The sequence below is a fragment of the Lemur catta genome, chromosome 1 (assembly GCF_020740605.2).
Source record: "Lemur catta isolate mLemCat1 chromosome 1, mLemCat1.pri, whole genome shotgun sequence".
Classification (NCBI taxonomy): domain Eukaryota; kingdom Metazoa; phylum Chordata; class Mammalia; order Primates; family Lemuridae; genus Lemur; species Lemur catta.
Genome location: NC_059128.1, coordinates 112,207,274 through 112,232,644, shown reverse-complemented (window position 1 = coordinate 112,232,644; position 25,371 = coordinate 112,207,274). Strand labels below are relative to the sequence as shown.

The 25,371-nt window shown below is 50.9% G+C and overlaps 2 protein-coding genes and 1 non-coding gene across 11 annotated transcripts; 1 reads left to right on the top strand and 2 right to left on the bottom strand.

The window, feature by feature from the left end:
• Positions 1 to 6,140: 6,140 nt before the first annotated feature.
• Positions 6,141 to 6,247, bottom strand: LOC123631175. Its single transcript, XR_006733043.1, has one exon. It is a non-coding gene; the product is annotated as a U6 spliceosomal RNA (small nuclear RNA).
• A 1,393-nt stretch (positions 6,248 to 7,640) lies between these two features.
• On the bottom strand, positions 7,641 to 12,990 carry LOC123637033 (proline-rich protein HaeIII subfamily 1-like). The gene is made up of 3 exons (XM_045549869.1): positions 12,905 to 12,990; positions 12,491 to 12,853; positions 7,641 to 7,863 (listed from the first exon to the last, which is right to left on the bottom strand). The coding sequence occupies exons 1-3, from the start codon at positions 12,988 to 12,990 to the stop codon at positions 7,800 to 7,802; spliced, it is 513 nt and encodes a 170-aa protein (XP_045405825.1). The 3' UTR covers positions 7,641 to 7,799.
• Positions 12,589 to 25,219, top strand: KANK3 (KN motif and ankyrin repeat domains 3). Of its 9 annotated transcripts, XM_045547902.1 has the most exons (12): positions 12,600 to 12,802; positions 14,186 to 14,307; positions 15,971 to 16,032; positions 16,702 to 17,964; positions 18,048 to 18,147; positions 18,347 to 18,541; positions 18,636 to 18,720; positions 19,111 to 19,327; positions 22,965 to 23,110; positions 23,238 to 23,438; positions 23,520 to 23,618; positions 24,903 to 25,219. In XM_045547902.1, exons 3-12 carry the CDS (start codon positions 15,999 to 16,001, stop codon positions 25,059 to 25,061), a joined length of 2,499 nt encoding a protein of 832 aa, XP_045403858.1. In that variant the 5' UTR covers positions 12,600 to 12,802; positions 14,186 to 14,307; positions 15,971 to 15,998; the 3' UTR covers positions 25,062 to 25,219. The 9 variants fall into 9 exon arrangements, with proteins under 9 accessions (XP_045403876.1, XP_045403858.1, XP_045403869.1 ...); XM_045547920.1 differs by lacking the exon at positions 14,186 to 14,307 and having other exon boundaries at positions 12,589 to 12,626; XM_045547913.1 differs by lacking the exon at positions 14,186 to 14,307.
• The last annotated feature ends 152 nt before the right edge of the window (positions 25,220 to 25,371 follow it).

Genomic DNA, 25,371 nt, shown 5'->3' with positions numbered 1-25,371 from the left:
ACAGAGAGACAAATACCATTTATATATACATAAATGTATACACATATATAATATACACATGTACATAGAGATATTAATACACACAGTATATATATGTAATACACACAAACATACATATGAAGAGAGCCACATTTCTATACAGAGATATACATATATATAATATACACTCATATAATACACAAGTACATAGATGAAATATACACACAGAGACATATATAGAGAAATATATATAATATAGACATAGAGGAAGATGATACACACTCTTTCACATACCTCCACATCATTTTTTTCTGAACCACTTGGGGGTATGTTGCACACATAATGTATGTCTTTTGCCCTTTACCAAGAACAAGTACAGACTTATATAACTGCAGTACGGTTAGCAACTTAAGGAAATTTGACCCTGACATAGTACTGTTATCTAATCTACGGTCCATATTCCAATTTTATCAATTGTGCCACGCATGTGCTTTACAGTTGTGTTTTTTTTCCAATCAGTCTCTCATCCTTTGGTCCTCACTAGTCCTTTATTTAGAACACTGACTTTTTTTTTGAGATGGGATCTTGCTATGTTGTCCAGACTGGTCTTGAATCCCTGGGCTCAAGCGATCCTCCTGCCTCAGGCTCCCAGAGTGCTAGGATTACAGGCATGAGCCACCACGCCTGTCCCAATATCTTCCATTTTTAAATCAACATCTTGCAACTTCCTTTCCCTGAGAATGCTCACCTTTATCTGTTGCAAAGTGTAGATTTACTGGACACTAATTAAAATCTCACAAAAATGTAACCATTTGCTTCACCGCCTACCCCATCTCTTCCTACATGTCTTCTCCCCTTTAAAGAAATGTATAAATCTTGAGCCTTCAGAAAACTGTTCCAACAGCACGATCCACAGACATTTCTGTGACTCATGTTTTTTTCCTCCGGGTGTGTCCTGAAGTTGTGGCTCAATAAACTGTGAATGATTGAGGAGAAAAACCCCAAGAAAACCAAAAAGCTGTCATTCTTTCAGAATTCACAGTTTTTCCTAGCACTCTGGGAGGCCAAGGTGGATGGATTGTTTGAGTTCAGGAGTTCGAGGCCAGCCTGAGCAAGAGTGAGACCCCGTCTCTACTAAAAAAAAAAAAAAAAGAAAGAAAGAAAGAAATTAGCTGGACATCTAAAAATATATGTAGAAAAAATTAGCCGGGCATGGTGGCATGTGCCTGTAGTCCCAGCTACTCGGGAGGCTGAGGCAGAAGGATCGCTTAAGCCCAGGACTTTGAGGCTGCTGTGAGCTAGGCTGACGCCACGGCACTTTAGCCTGGTCAACAGAATGAGACTCTGTCTCAAAAAAAAAAAAGAATTTACAGTTTTTAATGGGTAAGATGTTTACATATTGCCAAACCGCCAAAGTCTAAAAAGCATAACCAGAGAAAAGTCTTTTTCCCCCATGGAAGTATCCACCAAAACCTTGTTCCAGAATGTTTTATCCACAATCATGTTCAAGGTTTTTGTATGCATAAACAGCTTCCTTTAAAGAACACTGGGAAACATTTTTTCCCACTTTATAGAAGTGTAATTGATACACCATAATCTGCACGTTTCGACCACATGATTTAATAAACTTTGACATATGTATACGCCCATGAAATTATCATCACAATTAAGATAATAGACATATCTACCATTCCCGAGTTTCTCTGTGGCCCTTGGGAACCCCTCCTGTGCGGTCCTCCCCCCCTAGGCAATCCTGATATGTTTTCTGTCACTGTAGATTGAGTAGTTTGCATTTTCTAGAATTTAATATAAATGGAATCACATAGGATTTGCTCTTTTTTGTCGGGTTTCTTTCACTTGGCATGACTGTTTTGAGATTCATCTCTGTTGGACTGTGTATCAATAGTTCATTTATTTTTATTGCTGATACAGACACATAAACCACAAATTCTTTATCCATTCATCTGTTGAAAGACACTTGGGTTGGGTCCAGCCTTTGGCTAGTATGAACAAAGCAGCTATGGAAATTCATGTATGAGTGTTTGATTGGATGAATGCTTTCATTTCTCTTTGGGGGGAGGATGTTTTAAATTTTAAATTTTAATTTAAATCTTCCTGTCACTTCTGTCCTCATCTGTCCCCCTACATATGCCCACAGATAGCCACTGTCTGTAGTTCCTTCTCTGTCCTTCTTAATTTTATTTATGTAGATAATAGCAATATCCCCCACTTTTTACACAGAAGATAGAATATTACACTCACCGTTTTGTGCTTTTTTTCACTTAACGTAAATCTCAGAGCTCTTTTTTTGGCAGCCTGTAGGAGCATTTTTGGTTTTGATAGCTGTATATTATCCCATATTATGTTTGTACTGTAATTTATTTAACCAGTTCCCTATAGATTGGCACTTGCATTGTTCCTAATGTTTGCATGCAGTCATGAATAATCTTACAGGTGGTATTTTTTGTTGTTGTTGTTGTTTTTGAGACAAGTCTCACTGTGTTCCCCAGGCTGGAGTGCAGTGGCATCATCATAGCTCCCTGCAGCCTCAAACTCCTGGGCTCAGGGGATCCTCTCACCTCAGCCTCCTGAGTAGCTGGGACTACAGGTGCGCACCACCACGCCAGGCTAATTTTTAAAATTATTTCTTTGTAAAGATGAGGTCTCACTATGTTGCCCAAGCTGGTCTTGAACTCCTGGCCTCAAGTGATCCTCCCACCTTGGCCTCCCAGAGTGCTGGAATTACAAGCATGAGCCACTGTACCCCACAACATTTCACATAGTTTTTAATTTTCTCTAAGTACGCAATTAATTTTCAAATGTTTAATAGCTGTTTTTATTTCCTTTGTACCTTTATTTATTGGTATGTTCTTTTTTCTTATTGATTTCTAGAAGCTCTTTAACTTGCCTGTGATATGAATTATTTAATACAAACTTTATTTTTTCAGTTTGTCATTTGTCTTCTTTGAACATTTTTGCTTTACAGAAATATTATGCATGTGTGAGAGATAAAGAGAAAATTTTTCAATGTTCACTCTTATGGCTTCTGAGTTTTAAGTCCTATTATATTTGGAAAGTCCTGGCCAGTACTGGTGGCTCACACCTGTACTCCTAGCACTTTGGGAGGCCAAGGCGGGAGGATCGCTTGAGATGAGGACCAGTCTGGGCAAGAGCAAGACCCCCATCTCTACAAAAAATAGAAAAATTAGCTGGGCGTAGTGGCACACCTGTGACTTCAGCTACTCAGGAGGCTGAGGCGGGAGGATCACTTGAGCTAAGGGGTTTGATGCTGCAGTGAGCTATGATGATTTCACTGCACTCCAGCCTGGGCAACAAAGCGAGACCTTGTCTCAAAGATACAAACCAAACCAAACCAAAACAAGACAAAAACAAAACAAAACAAAACAAAACAAAACAAAACAAAACAAAACAGAAAAACCCCAAAGATAGTGACTGATATTTGTATCACTAAAGAAAGTCAGTTCGGTATTACATACCTCTTTTTTTCCTTTTTTTTTTTTTTTCCAGATGGGGTCTTGTTGCTATGTTGCCCAGGCTGGAGTGCATTGGCTATTTATAAGTGCTATCATAGCTCACTATATCTGGAACTCCTGGTCTCAAGCGATCCTCCCACTTCAGCCTCCAGTGTAGCTGGGACTACAGGCGTCCCTCACCACGCCTGGTTTACATGGCTCCTAATGGAAGTACACACCATCACCAATGGACTTGTATTGCTGAAAAGTCAAACTTGAATCTGAAAATGTGTCTAGGATGTCCAATGTCAAAAAAAAAAAGTCCAAAACAGTAGCTATGAATTACATGTGGCTGCCAAGTACTTGAAATGTGGCCAGTTTGAACTGAGATGGGCTATCAATGTAAAATACACAACAGATTCCCAGATTTGGAAGACTTGGTTAAAAAAAAAAAGAATGTAATGTATCTAACTTTTAAAAATATTGATCACATGTTGAAATGATCACATTTGGGATGTGTTGGATTAAAATTAAATAATTAAAATTAATTTCATTTTTTTAAATACTTTTGAATTAAAGTGACTACTAGAAAACATAAAATTACATACACAGCTTGCATTTACGGCTCACATTATACTTTTATTGTACAGCACTGGTCTCGTCTTTAGATCTCTTTACCAATTTTTAGCAAGTACAAAGTCTGAGGAGCATGTGAAATGATAGCATGAGTTAATTGAAAGGGAAAAAAAAGATGGTGAGAGAATTTTTAGATACAAAGAGACTTAAAAAACATTTCAAGCAAATGTAATGTATGGCTATTTTGTGATCCTGATTCAAAAAAATCTCTAGGGCCGGGCGCGGTGGCTCACACCTGTAGCACTCTGGGAGCCCGAGGCAGGAGGATCCTTTGAGCTCAGGAGTTAGAGACCAGCCTGAGCAAGAGCGAGACCCCGTCTCTACTAAACATAGAATGAAGTTATCTGGACAACTAAAAATATATATATAGAAAAAACTAGCCGGGCATGGTGGCACATGCCTGTAGTCCCAGCTACTCGGGAGGCTGAGGCAGTAGGATCGCTTAAGCCCAGGAGTTTGAGGTTGCTGTGAGCTAGGCTGACGTCACGGCACTCACTCTAGCCAGGGCAACAGAGTGAGACTCTGTCTCAAAAAAAAAAAAAAAAATCTCTAAAATGATAAAACCAAACATTATTGTGATGGACTGAATGCTTGTACGCATCCTTAAATTTATATGCTGAAGCTCTAACCCCCAGTGTTGGCTGTATTTGGATATAGGGCTTTGAGGAAGAAATTAAGGTTAAATGAGATTATAAGGGTGATAGATTAGCTCCCTTATGAGAAGAGACATCAGATCTCTTTCTCTCTCTCTCTCTCTCTCTCTGAGCCAGTGTGGAGAAAGACCCAGTGAAGATATGGCAAGAAGGCGGCAGTCTGCAAGCCAAGAACACAGCCCTCACCGGAAACTGAACTCGGCTGGATCCTTTACTTGGACTTTCCAGCCTCCAGAACTGTGAGAAAATAAATTTCTGTTGTGTAAGCCACACTGTTGTGGTGTTTTATTCCAGCAACAGACACATACAATAACAAAAATAAATTATTATAACATTGATGAGACAACTGAAAATGTGAATGCTGAATATTGGATAATATTAAGTATAAAATACAACAATGCTATGATGGGCTTAACAAATGCTTTTAATTTTTAATTATTATGAGTACATAATAATTGTATATATTATGAGTATTTTTAAAGAAATAGTCCCTTATCTTCTAGAACACATACTGAAGTAGTTACAGAGGATGGCATGTCTGGGATTTGCTTCAAAATAACCCAATTGCTGAGGAAGTGGGACTTCTTAGGTGAAATATAATAGAACTGATGGGCCAGGCATGGTGGCTAACGCCTGTAATCCTAGCACTTTGGGGGGCCGAGGTGGGGTTTTCTTTCTTTCTTTAGAGTTTCTTAATTTCCTACAATGAATATGTTGTTTTTTTGAAATTCAGAAATTATTTTTATAACAATAGAGATTGGGTTTTTCCCCCCCTCTGAAGGAAAATTCCTTGTTTCTCTCTTTTTAATTTTTATTTGGTTCTGCTCATTCAATTGTCTCAAGAAAATTCCTTCTCTATTACAAGTTTGCAGGAGAAAACTGTGGGTCCCCAGGGTTTACCCGGGAGAGACGCGCCCTCTGTTGGCGGACCCGAGAGAACCCTCCGAGGCGGCGCATGCGCGTTCCTTTCCTGCAGTTTCTGGGATCCCCAGGCGAAGCTCAGGGGCTCCTGGCGGCTGAGCGCCACCCCTGTCCCCGGCTCAAGAAGGCAGACGGGGCACCCGAGGAGACAATGACCTTCTCTTCCTCATCCTTCTTTCTTCCTCCTTTTAGGACATCCCATTTATTCAACAGCAATTCATTCATCCAGTCGTCAAACATTTATTGAGCACCTACTGTATGCCTGGCCCTGTTCCAAGCCCTCGGAACAAAGGACAAAGATTCTTGCCCTAATGGACCTGACCCAATTACTGCATAAGAGTACTAAACAAAGGTAAGTCAGGAAAATATACAGCATGTTACGTGGTGATAAGTACTAAGAAAAAAAATAAATCCAAGAAGGAGGATAAGGGAGATATAGAGTCGGGGTGGCGGAAGTGCGTTTGCAGTTTTATTTTATTTTATTTTGGAACGCTTCACAGATTTGCTTGTCATCCTTGTGCAGGGGCCATGCTAATCCTCTCTATAGCGGTGCAATTTTAGTATATGTGTTGCCCAAGCGAGCACTGCAGTTTTAAATCGAGTGGCCAGGAACGAGCTCACTGAGAATAGGGTGTTTAAGCAGGGAGTGGAGGAAGTTAAAGGGCAAGCCAAGCAGATATCTGGGGAAGATGGCTCCAGGCAGAGGGAAGAGCTGGTGCAAAGGCCCTGGGGCAGGACGGCACCTGGCATGTTGGAGGAACAGCAAGAAGTCTCATGTGGCTGGAGCAGAGTGAGCAAGGGGGAGGGGGCATTACAGGGAGGAGATAGGGCAGGTCCTCGTGGGCCACTTCAGAAGGACTTGAGCTTTTCTTAATTGTGGGAGCCATGGAGGGTTCTGAGCAGTGGGAAGACATGGTAAGCCTAAGACTTAGGTGTTAGGAGGCTCCAGTTTGTTTTTTGGGTTTGTTTCCGTTTTTTAGAGACAAGGTCTCACTCTGTCACCCAGGCTGGAGTGCAGCAGCAGTATCCTATCTCACTGCAGCCTCCAACTCCTGATCTCAATTTATCCTCCTGCCTTGGCCTCCCAGAGTGCTAGGATTATAAGCGTGAGCCACTGTGACCAACCAGGTGTTTTTTTTTTTAATTTTAATTTTTATTTTTGAGACAGAGTCTCACTCTGTCACCCAGGCTAGAGTGCCATGGCATCAGCCTAGCTCACAGCAACCTCAAACTCCTGCCTGGGCTCAAGCGATTTTCTTGCCTCAGCCTTCCTCCGAGTAGCTGGGACTACAGGCACACACCACCACATCTGGCTAATTTTTAAATTTCTTTTAGAGATGGGGTCTCGCTATGTTGCCCAGGCTGGTCTCGAACTCCTTGCCTCAAGTGATCCTCCCACCTCGGCCTCCCAAAGTGCTAAGATTATAGACATGACCACCCTCGCTTGGCTATAGATGTATCATTTTAAAAGTGTTTATTTGGAGCTGGTAAGTTTAGTTGCTTTAATACAGTTTTACTTTTTATTAAAAAGTTTTATAGGTAGGCTGGGCGAGGTGGCTCATGACTGTAATGCTAGCACTCTGGGAGGCCGAGGTGGGCAGATTGTTTGAGCTCGGGAGTTTGAGACCAGCCTGAGCAAGAGCAAGCCCTCGTCTCTACTAAAAATAGAAGGAAATTAGCTGGACAACTAAAAATATATGCAAATAAAATGAGCTGGGCATGGTGGCGCATGCCTGTAGTCCCAGCTACTCGGGAGGCTGAGGCAGAAGGATCACTTGAGCCCAGGAGTTTGAGGTTGCTGTAAGCTAGGTTGACACCATGGCACTCTAGCCTGGGCAACAGAGTGAGACTCTGTCTCAAAAAAAAAGTTTTATAGGTATACACACTATATATGTGCACATATATAGGTATTGTATATATGTATACACGCAGCAATAAGTATGAGTAGGAATGTAATTTTGAGAGTCACAGGCAAGACTCCATTTATTCCTATATTATTTAATATATATAATTCAATTCATATTTCCTTAGAATAAAGAACATTCTCTTACACAGATTTGTGGACATCTGGGGCCCGACCCTTCTCCGTGGTGGTGAGCCTTACAGGGTGGAGAGCAGCATTTCTGGTCTCCATCCACTAGATGTTAGCAGCCCGCACATCCTGACAACGCAAACCATCTTCAGACAGTGTCCAATGTGCCCTGAATGGTAGAAACGCCCCCAGATGAGAACCATTGCTTTACATAACCACAAGACAATGCTCACAGTCGGGAAATTTAAGATTGATATAATATTGTTACCTAAACTACACGCCTTAATCAAATTATCATGTGTCCAATAATGTCTTTTATAGCAATTTGTATTTATCCAGGATCACGTATTGCATTTGCATGTCATGTCTATTAAACCTTCTTTAATCTGGAACATTCGTACTCCCTTCTCCTTTCTTTGTCTTTCACCACAGTGACATTTTTGAAGGTTGTAGGCCTGTCATTTTGTAGGATGTCCCTGTTTTGGATTTGTGATTACTTTCCTCCTGATTAAATTCAGGTTAGGCATCTTTGGCAGAAATACAACAAAGGTGCCAGGGCATGGTGGCTTGCACCTACTGGCTTGCAGCTACTGGGGAGGCTGAGGCAGGAAGATCATTTGAGGCCAGGAGTTGGAGACCAGCCTGGACAACATAGCAGGACCCCATCTATAAAAAAATAATAATAAAATAAAATGCAGTGGAGGTGAGAGTGTGTCCTTCTCTGTGCATAGACCACAGTAAGAGGCATGTGATATCTATTTGCCCCATGACTGGTCATTTTAACTATGATCACTAGGTTAAGGTGGTATATGTCATTTTCTCCTCTGAAAAGTTACAACTTCCCCCTTTGTAATTAACTTGTATCCTATGGGCCCATACACTGGACCTACGCAAATGTCCTGTTCCTCCTGAAACTTTCCCCCACTAGTTTCAGCATCTATTGATGAATCCTGCCTGAATCAATTGTTCTCACTGATTGCTTTTAATAAGAGTTTCAAATACTGAATAAGGACAAAAAACCCTGCTTTTTAACATATCTGTATGGTGTAAAGAGTAACAATGAAATACACATTCATGTAACTTTCCTTTTTTTTTTTTTTTTTTTTTGAGACAGAGTCTCACTCTGTTGCCCAGGCTAGAGTGCCATGGCATCAACCTAGCTCACAGCAACCTCAAACTCCTGGGCTCAAGCGATCCTCCTGCCTCAGCCTCCCGAGTAGGTGGGACTACAGGCATGCGCCACCATGCCCGGGTAACTTTTTCTATATATTTTTAGCTGTCCAGTTAATTTCTTTCTATGTTTAGTAGAGATGGGGTCTTGCTCTTGCTCAGGCTGGTCTCGAACTCCTGACCTCGAGCCGCCTCCCAGAGTGCTAGGATCATAGGCATGAGCCACTGTGCCTGGCCACATTCATGTAACTTTCAACCAGCCTAAGAGAGAGACACTGCGGGGATGCATGCCAGGGATGGTGAAATCTTCCATTACTAAAGGTGCGAGACAGGGAAGCATTTCAGGGGGTGAAACTAACAGGATGTGGACCAGCTGGATTTGGAACCTTGGGAGGGGGGTGGAAGATGAAACTGGGGACTGTGTGGGCAGAGGAGATGCCACCCTTCAAAGCCCCCAACTGGGGCCAGTCAGCCCTCAGGTTGGGGGTGTTAGTGTTGAGAGTCAGGCACAGCCTCTCTGGGGCAGCTGGGCATTCCAGACCCGGGCAGGGGCTGCTCTGGAGTTTCTAGATGGCCCTCAAAATGGTGAAGGGGCTGAAAGTGGCTAACAAGGGGCTCACGTGCATTCTGGAGTGGCCAAGGGCCCACTTCTCCCTGCCTCTTTTCTCTTCTGACTCAAGTCTCAGCCTGGGACAGGGTGGGACAGAAAAGGATCATATTTTCTGCCATGAACACAGAGTATGAGGAATCCATGGGGAAATAGTTACTTAAGTCTAAGAGCATTGCATCCCTTCCCCTCACCCTTCAAAATGCCTTCTCGGCCGGGTGAGGTGTCTCAAGCCTGTAATCCCAGTACTTTGAGAGGCTGAGGCAGGAGGATCACTTGAGGCCAGGAGTTTGGGATTATAGTGAACTATGATGGCACCACTACACTCCAGCCTGGGTGACAGAGCAAGACCCTATCTGTAAAATAAAATAAAAATTAAAACCCCTAATTCATCACCTTCAGAGGATGACAGAGAATCTAGTCATTATTTTGCTTTTTCAATTTTTAAAAAAATTTTTGGAGATGGGAGGGGTCTCGCTTTGTCACCCAGGCTGGAGTGTGGTGGCACAATCATAGCTCACTGCAGCCTCGAACTCCTGGGCTCAAGCGATCCTTCTGCCTCAGCCTCCCGCGTAGCTGGGACTGCAGGTGTACTACCATGCCCAGTTCAACCCTTATTTTGAAAATAGTTGTACAAATGGAAAAAAGGAAATTCTTGTCTTGCCTTTCCTCTGTGAAGGTGTCACTGAGAAACTAAGTGGTACATAAGGAGAATTATCCTATGAAGGAAGAATTCTAGCTAATAAACGAGGACTACAGAGGAGAGGACATCACTATTTTGCAAACCCAAAGAGTTGATCCTCAGTGCCTGCGAGACTCAACGAAAGCAGAGACAGCCAAACAGAACGACCCTCTTGTGAAAGGACACACCACCATCCATAGCTGTGCCAAAGGAATCGAACCTGAGTTTGATCCTTGTTCTAGAACCAACTGCCAATTTGCAGGGAATACAGAGGAATATCCTGAACTAATTGCATTATGAGTGTAGGATCAGCAACACCCTAGATTAGGGGAAATGCTTCAATACAAGCAGTGAGTTGTGCAATCATTTTATTTTAAGGGAAGGAAAGGATGCAGAGGAACATGCGAATTATAAGAGGCTTCAAAGACATCGTGTTCTTTTTGAATGAGCAAAACTAAACTTCGATGTCCAGAGCGTCATATTTGGGTGATAAAACTACACAGAAGTATAAGGCAGGGATTACTAAAAAAGTCACAACCACAGTTACTTTGGGGAGTGAGGGGACAGTTGTGATTGGAACACAGTTCATGGAGGGGCTTCTGGGGGAGCTGGTGAACTGCTGTTTGTTGACACGGGGGGGGGGGTTACAATAATGTTCACCTTAGAGCTGGGTTTCTCAAACCTGGTTGACGTACAGGCCAGATAATTCTTGGTTGGAGGGGCTGTTCTGTGCATTTAGGGTATTTAGCTACATCCGGGGCTCCTACCCACTTGATGCCCAAAACACCCTCCTCCCCCAGTCAACCAAAAATGTCTCTAGATATTGCTAAATGTCCCCAAGGGCAAAATCACCCTGGTTGAGAACTACCCCTTAGAATAACTGCTTCAACTGTACATTTGTCTCCCGCAGTTTTTCGGATTTGGCTGCGTGCGTGTTTGTGCACACTTTATTTTACAATAAAAAATATTTTTAAAATTCCAGTGGAGACCGGGTGTGGAGGCTCATGCCTGTAGTCCCAGTGATTTTGGAAACTGAGGTGGGAGCATCACTTGAACTCAGGAGTTGGAGGTTGCAGTGAGCTATGATGATGCCACTGCATTCTAGCTGGGGCAACAGAGTGAGACTCTGTTTAAAAAACAAAAAAACAAAAAACAAAACGTTAGCTCAAAACTCCATCTCCACTTCTCAACTATGAAGACCCAACCCCCCTGCCAAAAAAAGCTATAAAGTCCAGGATAGCTGGGATTGTGTCCCCTGAAGGACCTACACAGTGCCTGGCACACAGTAGGTGCTAAATTAATGGGGGGGAAAACAATCTGTATAGTCACTTTAGATCACAATATACTCCAAATGGGTTAATGAGTTAAATGTAATGTTAAACTATTATTATTATGTTTTGAGACAGGGTCTCCCTCTGTTGCCTGGGCTAGAGTGTAGTGGTGTGATCATAGCTCCCTGCGGCCTCAAACTTCTGGGCTCAAACTCCTGGGCTCAAGTGCTCCTCCTGCCTCAGCCTCCTCAGTAGCTGGGACTACAGGCGAGCACCACCATGCCCGGCTAATTTTTCTTATTTTTTGGTAGAGACGGGGTCTCGTTCTTGCTTAGGCTGGTCTCGAACTCCTGGCCTCAAGCCATCATCCTTCCTTGGCCTCCCAAAGTGCTAGGATTACAGGCATGAGCCACCACACTGGACACTTAAGTCATTATTTTAACAAACACTTATTAAGCACCTACTTTGTGCCAGGGTCGCTGGATAAAGCAGTGACCAAAACCAATCAGTTCCCTTTTCCTATGGCGCTGACACTTTAGTGGGAGAGGCAGATAGCAAATAAGGAAACAAATACATGTTTAGTTTTGCTTTTCACATAGTGAAAGTAGCTATTAGGTCCGTAAAGCAAAGTGATGGGGAAAATATTGACTGGGGAGGGGCTACATTAGGCGTTTAGGGGGCGGTAACACACAGGTTGAGCCTCAAAAAGTACGAGAAGGTGGCCACATGTGCAAGGAAAAACATTTCAGGAAGTTGCAATAGCATGTGCAAAGGCCCTGCGGTGGTTAAGATCCAGGGTCCTAGTACCTCACCCTGACCCTGGGAATTAAGCGCCGGTCACACAAATCCACTGGATTACTCTTCTACTCAGAGTCCTTCCATGGCTCCCTAGTGCCCTGTGGGTCAAACCCAAGCTCCTCAGCCCGGCGCTGGGCAGGACTTGACTGCAGCTGGGGCAGAAATGCCGCCCGCGCGTCCGCCCTCCCTTGGGGAGTGTCACTTCAGGCCACGCCCTCATCTGCAACCCACACTCCAGGCCCCGCCTACGAGTCCCGCCCCGCCTCACCATTGGACAGCTTGGAGAGCCTCGCGTGCTGGTTGGCTGGCGTGACCGTCAGTTAGCGTCAAAGCCTTGAAAACCGGGTCCCAGAGCTTCGAGGGGGCGGGCTCGGGTGCGGGCGCGGCTGGGGCTGCGGCTTCAGGTAAAGCGCCAGTTTGCCGGGCCAGCGACGGGGGTCCTGGCGAGGGATCCGGGGGGACGCACGGGACTGGGCGCTGCGCGGCGCTGCGCTTCCAGCCGGTCTTCGGGCGCAGCACGCTGCGACAGGGCGGGAGCCGTGTCCTCCGGCTGGGACCCCTGCTGCGCTGGGAGCCCCAGGTGGGTAGCCCCAGGGGGGCTCTGGGTTCCTGATTTCGGCCCCCCCTCGCCCTTCAGGAGCCAGTGAGGGGGCCTGTTCGCCCTCCGAGCGCCCCAACCGGCCCTGGGACCCTTTCCCAGCGTTGCTCCCTGACGGCTGGGGGTCCCGGGTCCAGCCCCTCGCGTTGGGCCGGGTGAGGGAGGGCCATATGGAAGCGGTGCTGCGGGGAGGGACGGATGGCCCCCGGACCTGGAGACAATGGGCAGCGGATGGGACCGCCCGGCGGCGTTTCCTGTAGGAAACAGCTCTGTCTCTGCGAGGCCGACCTGGAGCGGGATGAGTGTGCAGCTGACCTGAGCAGCTCCCCCTCCTTCTGTCTTCAGCCTCCCCCTGTCCCTTCCTCCGCCACATCTCAGGGGTCTGAGAGTCCCCCCCCAACATTAGGGGGTGCCAACACCCAGGGCCTCCTGGAAGGCGCCCCCTCCCCAGGATTAAGATCCGCAGTGGCCCGCCTCGTCCCCCACCCCTCCGGTTTTGTTATCATAGCTCGGCGTCCCGAAATAGTCCCTGGGGCGGGAGAGGGGGCGTATGGCGTCGGCTGTGATGGCCTAATGAGGGGGTCTCAGGCAGAGGATCCGGATCTAGTGGTGACAGCCAGAGGTTGGAGATTGGGAGAGGGGAGGGCAGGGGAAGGGGGAGAGGGGCCCCCACTCCAGTGAGTCTGCAGCCCCTGGAGCGCCAGAGGTGTGGGCCTGTCCTTCCACACTCCCCCCAGTCCCAATCCGGGATACAGGCTGAGACTGACATAGGTGCAGGCTGGGAGGGCCAAACCTCCTCAGGCTCCCTGCCCCTCCCGGCAAGGCGAAGGGGCTATTTCTAGAAGCCATTCAAGTTTAGGAACCAATTTACAGACTCTGGACTAGCTACATGGGTTCGAATCCTACCTCTGCCCATGTGCAATCTTGGACAGGACATTGAATCGTGCCTTAGTTTCTCCATCCGTACAATGGGAGGACAATGAAAATAGGAAAGCTAGTCTCAGAGGCTTTAGCTAAGATTTTAAAAAATAACTCAATACCCATAAATTGCTTAGAATAGAGGCTGGCCCCTAGTCAATGCCAAAAGTGTCATTATTGTCATTTGCCATTCTGAGGGCATCCACCCATTTTTCAGCCCTGCCTCTGGGTCTAGCTGCTCCAGCTGGTTTAGGTCTTAGGAATGGCCCACAGATGTTTTCTGAGATCCCAGGGGCTCAGATTTAGGTGTGACCAGGTCACCGGAGGAGGGAGCTGACCTCACTGAGTCATACGGCCAACTGTGAGAGAGGCAGATGCAGACCCCTAGGCCTTGGTCTGGGCTTTTCCCATAACCCTGTTCTTCCCTGGCAATTTCCTGAAAACAAGCTGTCATCAGAGGTACTGGCTGTCCTCCGAGATGACCTGCTGCCCTGCTGGCCTGCAGCTGGTGTGAGAGGACCGGAAACAGCTGCTTGGGGACTGGAAAGGGCTCCCCACCTGGCCTTGGGGTGAGATGGAAGGTCTCAGGGACCCAGGGTTGACAGAGGTGGGACGTGGAAGGGGTGGAGAAGGGTGATGAGTCAGGCTGATGGGTGCTCAATGGCTGGTGGTGTCAGGCACACAGGTGGACATCTGGAATGTGAGAGGTCGGAAGGGGTGGCTGGGAGGGTTGCCAGGTGGTTAGCACAGAGGGCAGTGGGCCAGAGAAAGTGTCAATCGGGTCTGGCAGGTGCCTGCCAGGGGAGGGCTGGACAAGCAAGGGGGTAGTGAGAACTTGTAGCTGGGCTCTGCTGGCAAAGAGTTCCCAGAAGGTGGGCAGAGCCCAATCCAAGATCATTTCCCAGAGGGAATTGACTTTGACTTAAGCACTCCCTGCTTCAGTCTCCCCATCTGTAAAATGGGAATGACAATATCTACCTCAGAGGATTGTAGAGAGATTACATGTAATCAGGCAGGGCATACAGTAGGCACTCAATACAAGCTGCCTTCCACTCCCCAAAGGTTTTCCATATGGACTCTCCAAAATCCCATCTTTCCCACCCTGTGCTTTTTGAACCTAAGTTCTGGACTCAACATTTGTCTTTGTTAAATAGCACATTATTCAATGTTGCTCAGTCTTCCTTATTTTCTTAGAGTCACTTTCCCCGCTGGTCCCATGGAGACCCACAGCTCTAAAAACCTGGGTGCTTGTGGTTCAATTATAAGCTCTTACAAGCCAAGGACAAAGCCCTGTGGCACTCCACTAGAGACATTCCAGGGAGACAAATATCCACTGATTTGTAGCCTTTGGTGCATCCAGCCCACCATTCTCCATCATTCCTACAAGGGTCTCCTAAGTCTCCTTGGCAAAAATTCAGATGCACAATTACATCTTATTTGCATTTGTCTAAGGAAAAACATATTCAAATATCCTCTTCATTCATATATATATATAGATACATACATGTGCAGAATCTGTGCAGATGAGTTTTTAATGAGCTCATGAAGGGCTTCCAACTCTCACCTCCCTTTTCTAAAGGCTCACAGCTCACTTCTTTGACCATGGATTTCTTTTCTCTTTTTTTCAGAGACAGAGTCTTGCTCTGTTGCCCCAGGTAGAGTGCAGTGGTGTCATCACAGCTCACTGCAGCCTCAAACTCCTGTGCTCAAGCGATCCTCCTGCCTCAGCCTCCCGAGTAGCTGGCACTACAGGCGCACACCACCACACCCTTCTAATTTTTCCATTTTTTTGTAGAGACAGGGTCTAGCTCTTGCTCAGGCTGGTCTCAAACTCCTGAACTCAAGTGATCCTCCTCCTCGGCCTCCCAGAGTGCTGGGATTACAGGCGTGGGGCACCGCACCTGGTCTTGAGCATGGATTTCTAATTTTCCCTGGAAGTTAACAGAACCCTTCCGCAGGTCTGAATGCCTCCCCAACACCCAGCTACTCTCATTTTCTTGTTCATCTTCCTCTCTGGGCTTGATGCCTTTCCTGCCTCCTCTTGCCCAGCAGGCTAAGGGCTGGGGACCCCTTCATTCATTCATTCATTCATTCAATCCAAAGTTTCCAGGTCTCTTCTTGGAGGAGGAAGGAGAGGGCATGTGTGTGGAGGGCGAGTGAGTTGAGCCCGCAGCCGGAGCCAGAGGGGCAGGGCCCGGCCCCACCCTCACCCTCTCTGGGACCCTTTTTCAGGGTCTGTCTGGCAGCTACTGGAGAAAACATGGCCAAGTTTGCCCTGAATCAGAACCTGCCTGGTGAGTGTGCAAAATGGGAGAGGTGTGTGTGCACAGATCCCATACTTGGTGCCCACGTGTGTGGACACAGCCCTGCAGGTAGAGGTCCCCTCCCAAAGGCCTACTGGGCAATGTCATGACCCTGCTTAAAACCCAGAGAGCCCCCTAGTTTGCTCAGGGCACCTGTCCTCCACCCCGCTGGGCTTCCAGCCAACCTTCCTCACCCTCCTCAATCCCACCGAGGCTCTTTGCATGGGCTATTTTCTTTTAGAAACCATCCGTCCCCAGCTGCTTCCTCCTTGGTCATGCACAGCTCAACTTTTAAGTCCCCTCCACAGGAAACCTTCCCTGACAATCAGAGCAAAGTCTGGCGCCCTCCAGTTACTCCCTATTTCATCATTGTGCTGTTATTATTATCGCCCTAAGCACCCTTTGGAATGATTCCGTTTATCTGCTTCCTACAAGAGGGCAGGGATGTCTGCCTTGTTCACGGCTTTGTTCCCAGGGCCTAGAAAATTGCTTGGCACACAGTAGGCACTTAATAACGCGTGATAGCGTGACTATTTGGGTGCAGATAGGCGTGCGAGCCTTGGGCATCGGTGTGTGCTCTGGTAGTCATGCAGGCGCATGGTGGGGCGGTGGGGGACACGCTCTGTGACCTCCTCCACCATCTCCCCGTCCTGCCCGCAGACCTGGGCGGCCCTCACCTGTGCCCGGGCCCCACCGGGGGCGCCCGCAGCCCAAGCTCACCTTACTCGGTGGAGACGCCCTACGGTTTCCACCTGGACCTGGACTTCCTCAAGTACGTGGAGGAGCTGGAGCGTGGCCCCTCAGCCCGCCGCGCCCTGGGACCCCCGCCCGCACGCCGCCCCCGCGCGTCCCGGCCCGGCCTGGCGGGCGCGCGCAGCCCAGGCGCCTGGACATCCAGCGAGTCCCTGGCCAGTGACGACGGCGGAGCGCCCTCGGGGCTCCTGCTGCCGCCACTGTCACCGCGCGCGCCCGTGCGGAACCCACGCGTCGAGCACACGCTGCTGGAGACCAGCCGACGGCTGGAACTGGCGCAGGCGCATGAGCGCACGCCCAGCCCCGCCCGCGCGGTCCCGCTCAGCCCGCGGGGGTCCGGTCACAGCAGCCCCGCCCCCAACCGCGCCCCTGCCTCGCCGGGCCCAGCGCAGCTGCAGCTGGTGCGCGAGCAGATGGCCGCGGCGCTGCGGCGCCTGCGCGAGCTCGAGGACCAGGCGCGCGCGCTGCCCGAGCTTCACGAGCAGGTGCGCGCGCTGCGCGCCGAGAAGGCCAGGCTGCTGGCCGGGCGCGCGCAGCCCGAGCCCGACGGGGAGGCCGAGGCGCGCCCGGACAAGCTCGCCCAGCTGCGGCGGCTCACCGAGCGCCTGGCCACCTCTGAGCGCGGCGTCCGCGCCAGGGCTAGTCCCCGGGCTGACGGCCCCGACGGGTTGGCTGCCACGCGCACTGAGGACGCGCTCCAGGTTCTCGACGGCGCGTCCCGGCCGCCCGACTGGGCGCCCCAGACCCGGGAGGCGGGAGCCCAGGCCATGCCCGAGACCCGAGATGAGGGTGCCTTGGCCGTGCCAGAGACCCAGGAGGCCGGCGTGGAGGCGGCCCCCGAGACCGTTGAGGCGGACGCGTGGGTTACGGAGGCGCTGCTGAGGCTGCCCGTGGCCGCTGAGCGCGAGCTGGAGCTGCTGCGCGCCAGCCTGGAGCACCAGCGCGGGGTGAGCGAGCTCCTGCGAGGCCGGCTGCGGGAGCTGGAGGAGGCCCGCGAGGCTGTGGAGGAGGCGGTGACGGCCCGGGCTCCGCCACGCGAGGCCGCCACCCAGACCCCTTGGAGAGGTACCGAGAAGGCCACGCAGACCGAGCCCCCAGCGGAGGCACCGTCCCTGACTCAGGAGGACGCTCCGGGATCCATGGAGGGAGACAGAGCCGTGGCCCCCGTAGGTGAGTCCAGACCCCTGGCTGCGTGCGTCCTGGCCTTTAGGCCCCGGGACTCGAACTCAGTGTCCTCGTCTGATCCCCGCCAGGCATCCTCAAATCCATCATGAAGAAGAGAGACGGTACACCTGGTGCCCATCCCAGCCCTGGACCCAAAATCCTGCAGTTTGTTGGGGTCCTCAACGGAGAGTGAGCATCTTCCCCCTCCCGGTGGCAGCATCTGCTGAGACGTAGACTGGGGTTTCCCAGGGCTGCTCCTTTGCTTGCAGCGTGGTGTTGGCAATCCTGTTTCCTCATCTGTGAAATGAGGACAGCCACTCCCACCTCGCAGGACTCCAGAACGGGCCCACAGAGGAGGCTTAGCAGACGCCTCCCACCCCGCCCCCAGGTACGAGAGCTCGTCCAGCGAGGACGCCAGCGACTGCGACAGCGAGGACGGTGGCGGCCAGGTCCCTAGGAGCTCCTCCTCGGGCTCCGAGGACGACAGCCGTGGGGGATCTGACTCAGGCCCTCCTACCAGCGGGGAGGTCCGGGACCCTGAGCCCGAGGCAGAGGCCGAGCCTCAGCCAGCGGCACAGGGGAGGTGAGCGGCTCAAGGGGTTTGGAGCCGGGTGGCTGCACCCCTCCCTGTTGCCACTGCCCCCTGATCCCTGAGCCTCTCCCCGCCGCCTCGGCAGGTGCGAGTTGAGCCCGCGGCTGAGGGAGGCATGCGCAGCGCTGCAGCGCCAGCTGAGCCGGTCCCGCGGAGGAGCCCGCGACAGCGTGAGTGCCAGGAGAGCCGTCCCAGGGAAGTCACACGGGCCCCACCCGGACCTTCCGTGACCGGGCTCTTCAAAAGGATCTCTGCCTCAGGACAGAGACGACCTTTCCTTGGTTACCCAAAAGGGGCCTGTCCCCAGCCCCAGTCCCCGACTCCCCAATGGCAAGCGCTCACCGCGTTCCCCAACTCCAGGTTGTGTCACAGATTGTCCCCCAGAAGGACGCCCTCCCTCTCTGGGTTGCAGCGCCAGCCCCCCCCCGCCCCCCAGGACAATTATTGATCTGCCTTCCCTGCTTGAACACCAAAAGGGTCTTCCGAGCCCCCACCCTGTCCCTGCCACCGCCCCTGGACCATCGCTGACGCTGACGCTGTCTTTGCCCCTGTCGCTGCAGGGCGCGGCACGCCTGGTGGCCCAAGAGTGGTTTCGAGTGTCGAGCCAGCGGCGCTCTCAGGCAGAGCCCGTGGCCAGGGTGCTGGAAGGGGTGACGTGCCTGGGACCAGAGCTGCTGGCGCACGTGGTGAACCTGACAGATGGCAACGGGAACACGGCCCTGCACTACAGCGTGTCCCATGGGAACCTGGCCATCTCCAGCCTGTTGCTGGATACGGGTCAGAGCCAAGGAAGGGTGGGCGGGGGACCAGGGAATGGGGGGCCGCTAGGGTGAGAAGAATGCTGAGAGGGGCTGGCCCCGCACAGGGCGCCAGGGGCCCCTCTTCGGGTTTCTCGTTTAATTTCGTCACCGATGGATTGCCAAGGGCCTTTTGACCACACCACTCCCGGAGCTCTGCCCTGACCCTGCTCCCACTTTGCCGGCAAACGGAATTCTTGCCTCTGGGCTTAGGTAGACCTCAATTTAAGGGCATTACTTTGGGGGGCCCAGGCTGGAGGGTCGCTTGAGGCTAGGAGTTTGAGACCAGCCTGGGCAACAGAATGAGACCCTGTCTCTATAAAAAAAAAAATAAAATTATCTGGGGGTGGTGGCGCCTGTAGTCCCGGCTGCTGGGGAGGCTGAGGCAGGAGGATCGCTTGGGCCCAGGGGCTCGACGTTCCGCTGAGCTATGACCCACCACTGCACTCCCGCATGAGACCATGCCCTCTGTCCCTGAATCTCCAGCCTGCACACTCACAGAGTTCCTGAGCCCTGATGTCCACCCTCAAGAGGAGGTACTCACCGGGCAGGGCTCTGACTACCCTCCTGGGCTGGGTCACTGGGCCTGCTGCCCCCTCCCCCCCAGAGCCCAAGCTGGCTCCATTTCTACAAGTTTCTATCACCTGCCTCCTGCTGCTCCTCCCTTGCCTCAACATCCCCCCTCTGGAGCAGACAGGCACACAGCCAGACATTACTGAGAATCCGTGAGGCACCAGTGCAGCACTGGGGAGAGAGGGTGGGCCACCCACCTCCAGCTGCGTTCCCCATGGGATGCCACACTGGCTGGCAAGAGCTTCCCTGGATACCCTCCTGCAGGTCCAGTAACCTCTGGGACTCACTGCAGGCCGAGGCGGGTCTCACTGTCTGTCCCCCACCTCCCAAACACACAAATCCCTCTGGTCCCTGCAGGTGTTTGTGACCTGGGGAAGGATAGCTGCTCTGGGGGCTGGGGGACAGTGAGTGAATTCAAATGAATTTCCTGGGCATCTTGTGCCTTAAAGGGGGCTGGGGCTGCAGTAGGGGTGAGGCAGGCACAGGCATTGGTCACCACAAGAGGTGACAGGCTCTTTTGGGCCCCCTTTAGGCCTTGCTTTTTTTTTTTTTTTTTTTTTTTTTAAAGAGACAGGGTCTTGCTCTGTTGCCCAGGCTGGAGTGCAGTGGTATCATCATAGCTCACTGCAGCCTCCAACTCCTGGGCTCAAGCGATCCTCCCACCTTAGCCTCAGCCTCCTGAGTAGCTGGGACTACAGGTGCAGCCACCACTCCTAGCTAGTATTTTTATTTTTTATATAGAGATGGGGTCTCCGTATGTTGCCCGGACTGATCTCAAACTCCTGGTCTCCCAAAGTGCTGGGACTACAGGTGTGAGCCATCGTACCCATCCCCTACATTCTAATCCCATTTGAGTCCCAGCCTGTCCCCTGGGCCCCCCAGTTCTTGCCCATATCCCTCTGCCCCTACCTGTTGCTGTCATGTAAACCTGGGGGCTCTCCCTCCCCAGGACCCTGAGTCTTCAAGGCCCTCCCCGTATAGGGCTGTTCCTCTTTCATTGCCCTAGAACTCCAGGCCTGGAGGTGGCTGTGTCCACCTTGCTTTGCTGTCCACATAGGGACCTTTCCCCTCTCTTCCTCCTCGAACCCCACCTTGGACTCTCGTTATTGACCAGATCACTACCCCTTGCCCCTTCTTCTGCCTTCTCCCTCCAGCCTCAAGTCGCTCCTTGTTTCTTGAATTTTAGCTCCTGCCAGTTCTCCCTGCAGAGCAGGTTCACTGTCACTGGTTACCACGTCAGCCCGCTGAAACTTGGGCTGCACTTTCCTGTCTGCCTAATCCACCCACACACAACACTCACGCACACAGCAAGTTACATGCAGCGTGGGACACAGAAGCCTAGGGTTCCTGTGAGCCAACCCCCTGTGGCTCAAGAAGGTGGCCTCAGGTGGATTGGATGTGCATGTGCACTGCAGGGCAGGGACCCTGGAAAGCAGCCCACCCCAGGTTTTACACCCTGGGTTACGTGACTTGCTGGGCTAAAGCACTGGAAGACATCCTGTTTCTAGGTGGGGGACAGGAACAGAGCTTGGGCTATTCCAGCAAGTTCCTCCTCATCCCAGGATGTTGCATTCCCAGAGCCATTTACAGTTATTCTTGAGAACTACAGTGAGAAAGGGGGAAGAAAATGGGTTGATCCAAGACCACCTGGAGAAATGTCTTATACTTGTCAATTTCAGTATCCTCCTGGAAGTCCCTCCATCCTCCCAGCTTCTGAGGTCCTTGGCCAGCTCCCCTCCCTTGACCTTGAGCTCTGCCTCATGTCAGAGTCCAAGATGGGAGGATCACTTGAGGTCGGGAGTTCCAGACCAGCCTGGGCAACATACCAGATCCTGTCTCTAACAAAAAATTTAAAAATTAGGCAGATGTGGTGGTGTGCACCTGTAGTCCCAGTTACTTGGGAGGCTGAGGTGGGAGGATCACTTGAGCCCAGGAATTGGAGTCTGCAATGAGCTACGATCATGCCACTGTACTCCAGCCTGGGCGAGACCCTGTCTCTTAAAACAAACAAATAAATAATTTCCAATGGGGATAAGGACCATGAAAAAATACAACCAAGGCATGAAATCAAGAAGTGGAGTGATCTTTTAGGTAAGCAAGGCCTCAGGGTAGCTGGACAAGGGAAGATGGGCGGGGTCCCTGGCTAGCCTGCAGAGACCCCACTCTGGTTATTTCTGCGTGTCCCCCTCCCCACCTGACACCCTCTACTGGCATCATGGTGGAAGGAATGGACACCCACACAACACACCACCCAACTAGCGAATGCCCCTCCACCTTTGATGCCACTCCCCTTTGCTCCCCAGCCCACCACTATGAGCTACTTTTCAAACAGAGATTTTTCTTTCAGCTCAGGAGGCCAGAATTCTGAAATCAAGGTGTTGGTGGAGTTGGTTCCTTCCTAGGAGCTCAGAGAGTCTATTCTATCCCTTTCTCCTCCCTTCTGGCAGTCGCGGGCAATCCTTAGCGTTCTTGGCTTGTGGCTGCTTAACTCCACTCTCTGCCTCCATTGTCTCATGTTCACCTTGTATTTGCCAGCTTCTTCTCATATGAAGACACCACTCCTGTTGGCTTAGGGCCTACCCTAATGGCCTCTTTTTAACTTGATTGCATTTGCAAAGACTTTCCAGATAAGGTCCCAGTCACAGGTACTGCGGGTTAGGACTTCAACATATTTTCTCTAGGGGAGCGAGGATGGGGGCTTGGTGGGTGGCAGCTGTGAAAACAGATTTGTCTGTTCATTCAGTTGACAGATGTTACTGAGCACATGCTGTGTGCCGGGTATTGTAAGTACTGAGGGACACAGCAGGGAACAAATCAAAGTCCCCATCCAGTTTGAAACAGGGAGGTACAGGGAGGCTTCCCGAAGGGAGTGAGATCTGAACAAAACCCTGTTGAGGGAGGGACCACGTAGCTATTTCAGGGAGAGCACTGAAGTGACCACCACTGTCGGGCAGATGACATCCCTGAGGCTTGGAGGGAGGTGAGTGGACCGGGTTGGGCTGGGACTGTTGGCCTCTCGGTGGATGGGTACCCTTCTTTCCCAGGGGTCTGTGAGGTCAACCGCCAGAATCGAGCCGGCTACTCTGCCCTCATGCTGGCTGCGCTCACTTCCGTGGGGCGGGAGGAAGAGGACATGGCTGTGGTACAGAGACTCTTCCACATGGGTGATGTCAACGCCAAGGCCAGCCAGGTGCGTGGACACCCCCACTCTGGCTCTGAGTCCGGGGGTCACTTCCACTTTAGGAGTCAACCTGTCTCTGACCTCCCTGTCCCCCAGGGTCTGCTCCAGCCTCATTCCCTTGTTCCCCACTCACCAGACAGGGCAGACAGCGCTCATGCTGGCCATCAGCCACGGCCGACAGGACATGGTGGCAGCTCTGTTGGCATGTGGGGCTGATGTAAATGCACAGGATGCAGACGGGGCCACAGCACTGATGTGTGCCAGTGAGTATGGACGCCTGGACACCGTTCGGTTGCTGCTGGCCCAGCCAGGCTGTGACCCTGCCATCTTGGACAACGTGAGCCACCACCATGGGGCTGGTGTTTGTGGAGGGGCCCATGCTTGGCCCAGGGACCCAACCATCCCTAATGTTCCTCAGGAGGGCACCAGCGCCCTGGCCATTGCCCTGGAGGCCGAGCAGGATGAGGTGGCCGCTCTGCTGCACGCCCACCTGAGCTCGGGCCACCCTGACACCCAGGTGAGTGCAGCCCAAGAAACACAAGCTCCCAGCTGTGAATTCAGGTGGGGAAGACACTAAATTCACCCAGGGAAGCAGGAGGGATGGGAAACCTGTGTCTGGATTCTGCCACATGGCTGGGATTTTATGTCTAACCTGCAGAATGCCTATGAGGTAGACACAACCTCAGGTAATGAGACCTTTAGAGGGGAAGTAACCTGGCTAAGGTCACACAGAGGAGAGCTGAGGGAGACCTAGCTCAGACCTCTCCCATGTGTCTCCGGGATCCTGTTACCTGCCCCCAGAGAGCTCACATCAAAGGAAAAAGAAGCCCTTTGGCTTTAGGCAAGGTGGGTAAGGGGTGCAGGCTCAGAGCTTCAGGACTGGAAACTGGGTGACAGCTTGCCAGCAAGGAGGACAGGTCTGGGAGAACACACAGGGTTTGTCCCCAAGGGGTGGAAGCTTACTCTCAAGTGTAAGTGCCAAGCTCTGTTCTCAGCACCTTCATAATCAAATCATCTAAATCAGCCCGGCCATCTGGTCAACTTAAAACAGGCTTTGTGTTAGATGACTTTGCCCAGCTGTAGGCTAATGCAAGTGTTCTGAGCATGGCTAAGCTATGATGTTCAGCAGGTTAGATGAATTAAATGTATTTCTCACAAGATTTTCAACTTACCATGGATGTATGGGGATATAACTCCATCATAAATTGAGAACCATCTGTACTTGCCCCACTATGACAGACGTGAGAAGAGGCAGGGTTCAAACCAGGCAGCCTGGCTCCAAGGCCCCTCCTTAGGCCTGACCGCTGTAGAGAGACCTCCACCAAGTTAAACATCCTTTGTTTTTTTTTTTTTTTTGAGACAGAGTGTTACTCTGTTGCCCAGGCTAGAGTGCCATGGCAAGGTGGCGTCAGCCTAGCTCACAGCAACCTCAAACTCCTGGGCTCAAGCAATCCTCCTGCCTTAGCCTCTTGAGTAGCTGGGACTACAGGCATGTGCCACCATGCCCGGCTGATTTTTTCTATATATTTTTAGCTGTCCACATAATTTCTTTCTATGTTTAGTAGAGACGGGGTCTTGCTCTTGTTCAGGCTAGTCTCCAGCTCCTGAGCTCAAACGATCCACCCGCCTCAGCCTCCCAGAGTGCTAGGATTATAGGCATGAGCCACCGCACCTGGCCCAAGTTAAACATCTTTAAGTCTGGTGGGGCTGAAACCTCTCCTGCACCAGCCTCCTTCCAAAGGAGACTGCAACAGGACCCCCCTCTCTCTCTAGAGCCTGTCACCTCCTAACTCCCCCACAGCCGCACCTGGTGAAGGAGGATCCAGTGACAATGGTGGAGACTCCCAGCCTCAGTGAGCTGCTGGACTCAGTGGACCTGGACCTGCATGAGGGGAGATCTTTCCTTCTCCTACCTGAGCCTCTGGGACACAGCAAGGGCCAGGGTCCTCTGTCCAGATGATAACCCCAGCCCAAGAGCAAGGCTGTTTCTGCGTGGATGGCTGTGTCAGGGAAGGGTTCACGCCGGATCCACGAAGGTGAGGTGGAGGCTGAGGAGTGATCCAGCCTTGGTCCACTCACTTCCCCAAACTTCTTTCCCAATAAAACATTTCTGCTAAATGTGTTTTGTCTGGAGTCGGGGGTGTGTGTGCACATACAGACACATGGTTCCCCCTCCTCAAAAAGGAAATGCCTCTTTTGGGCAGAACCCCCTCAGAGGCCTCACAGAGTGCAGAGAGTTGACCACCTGTGGGCCCCCCAGAAAACCTAGC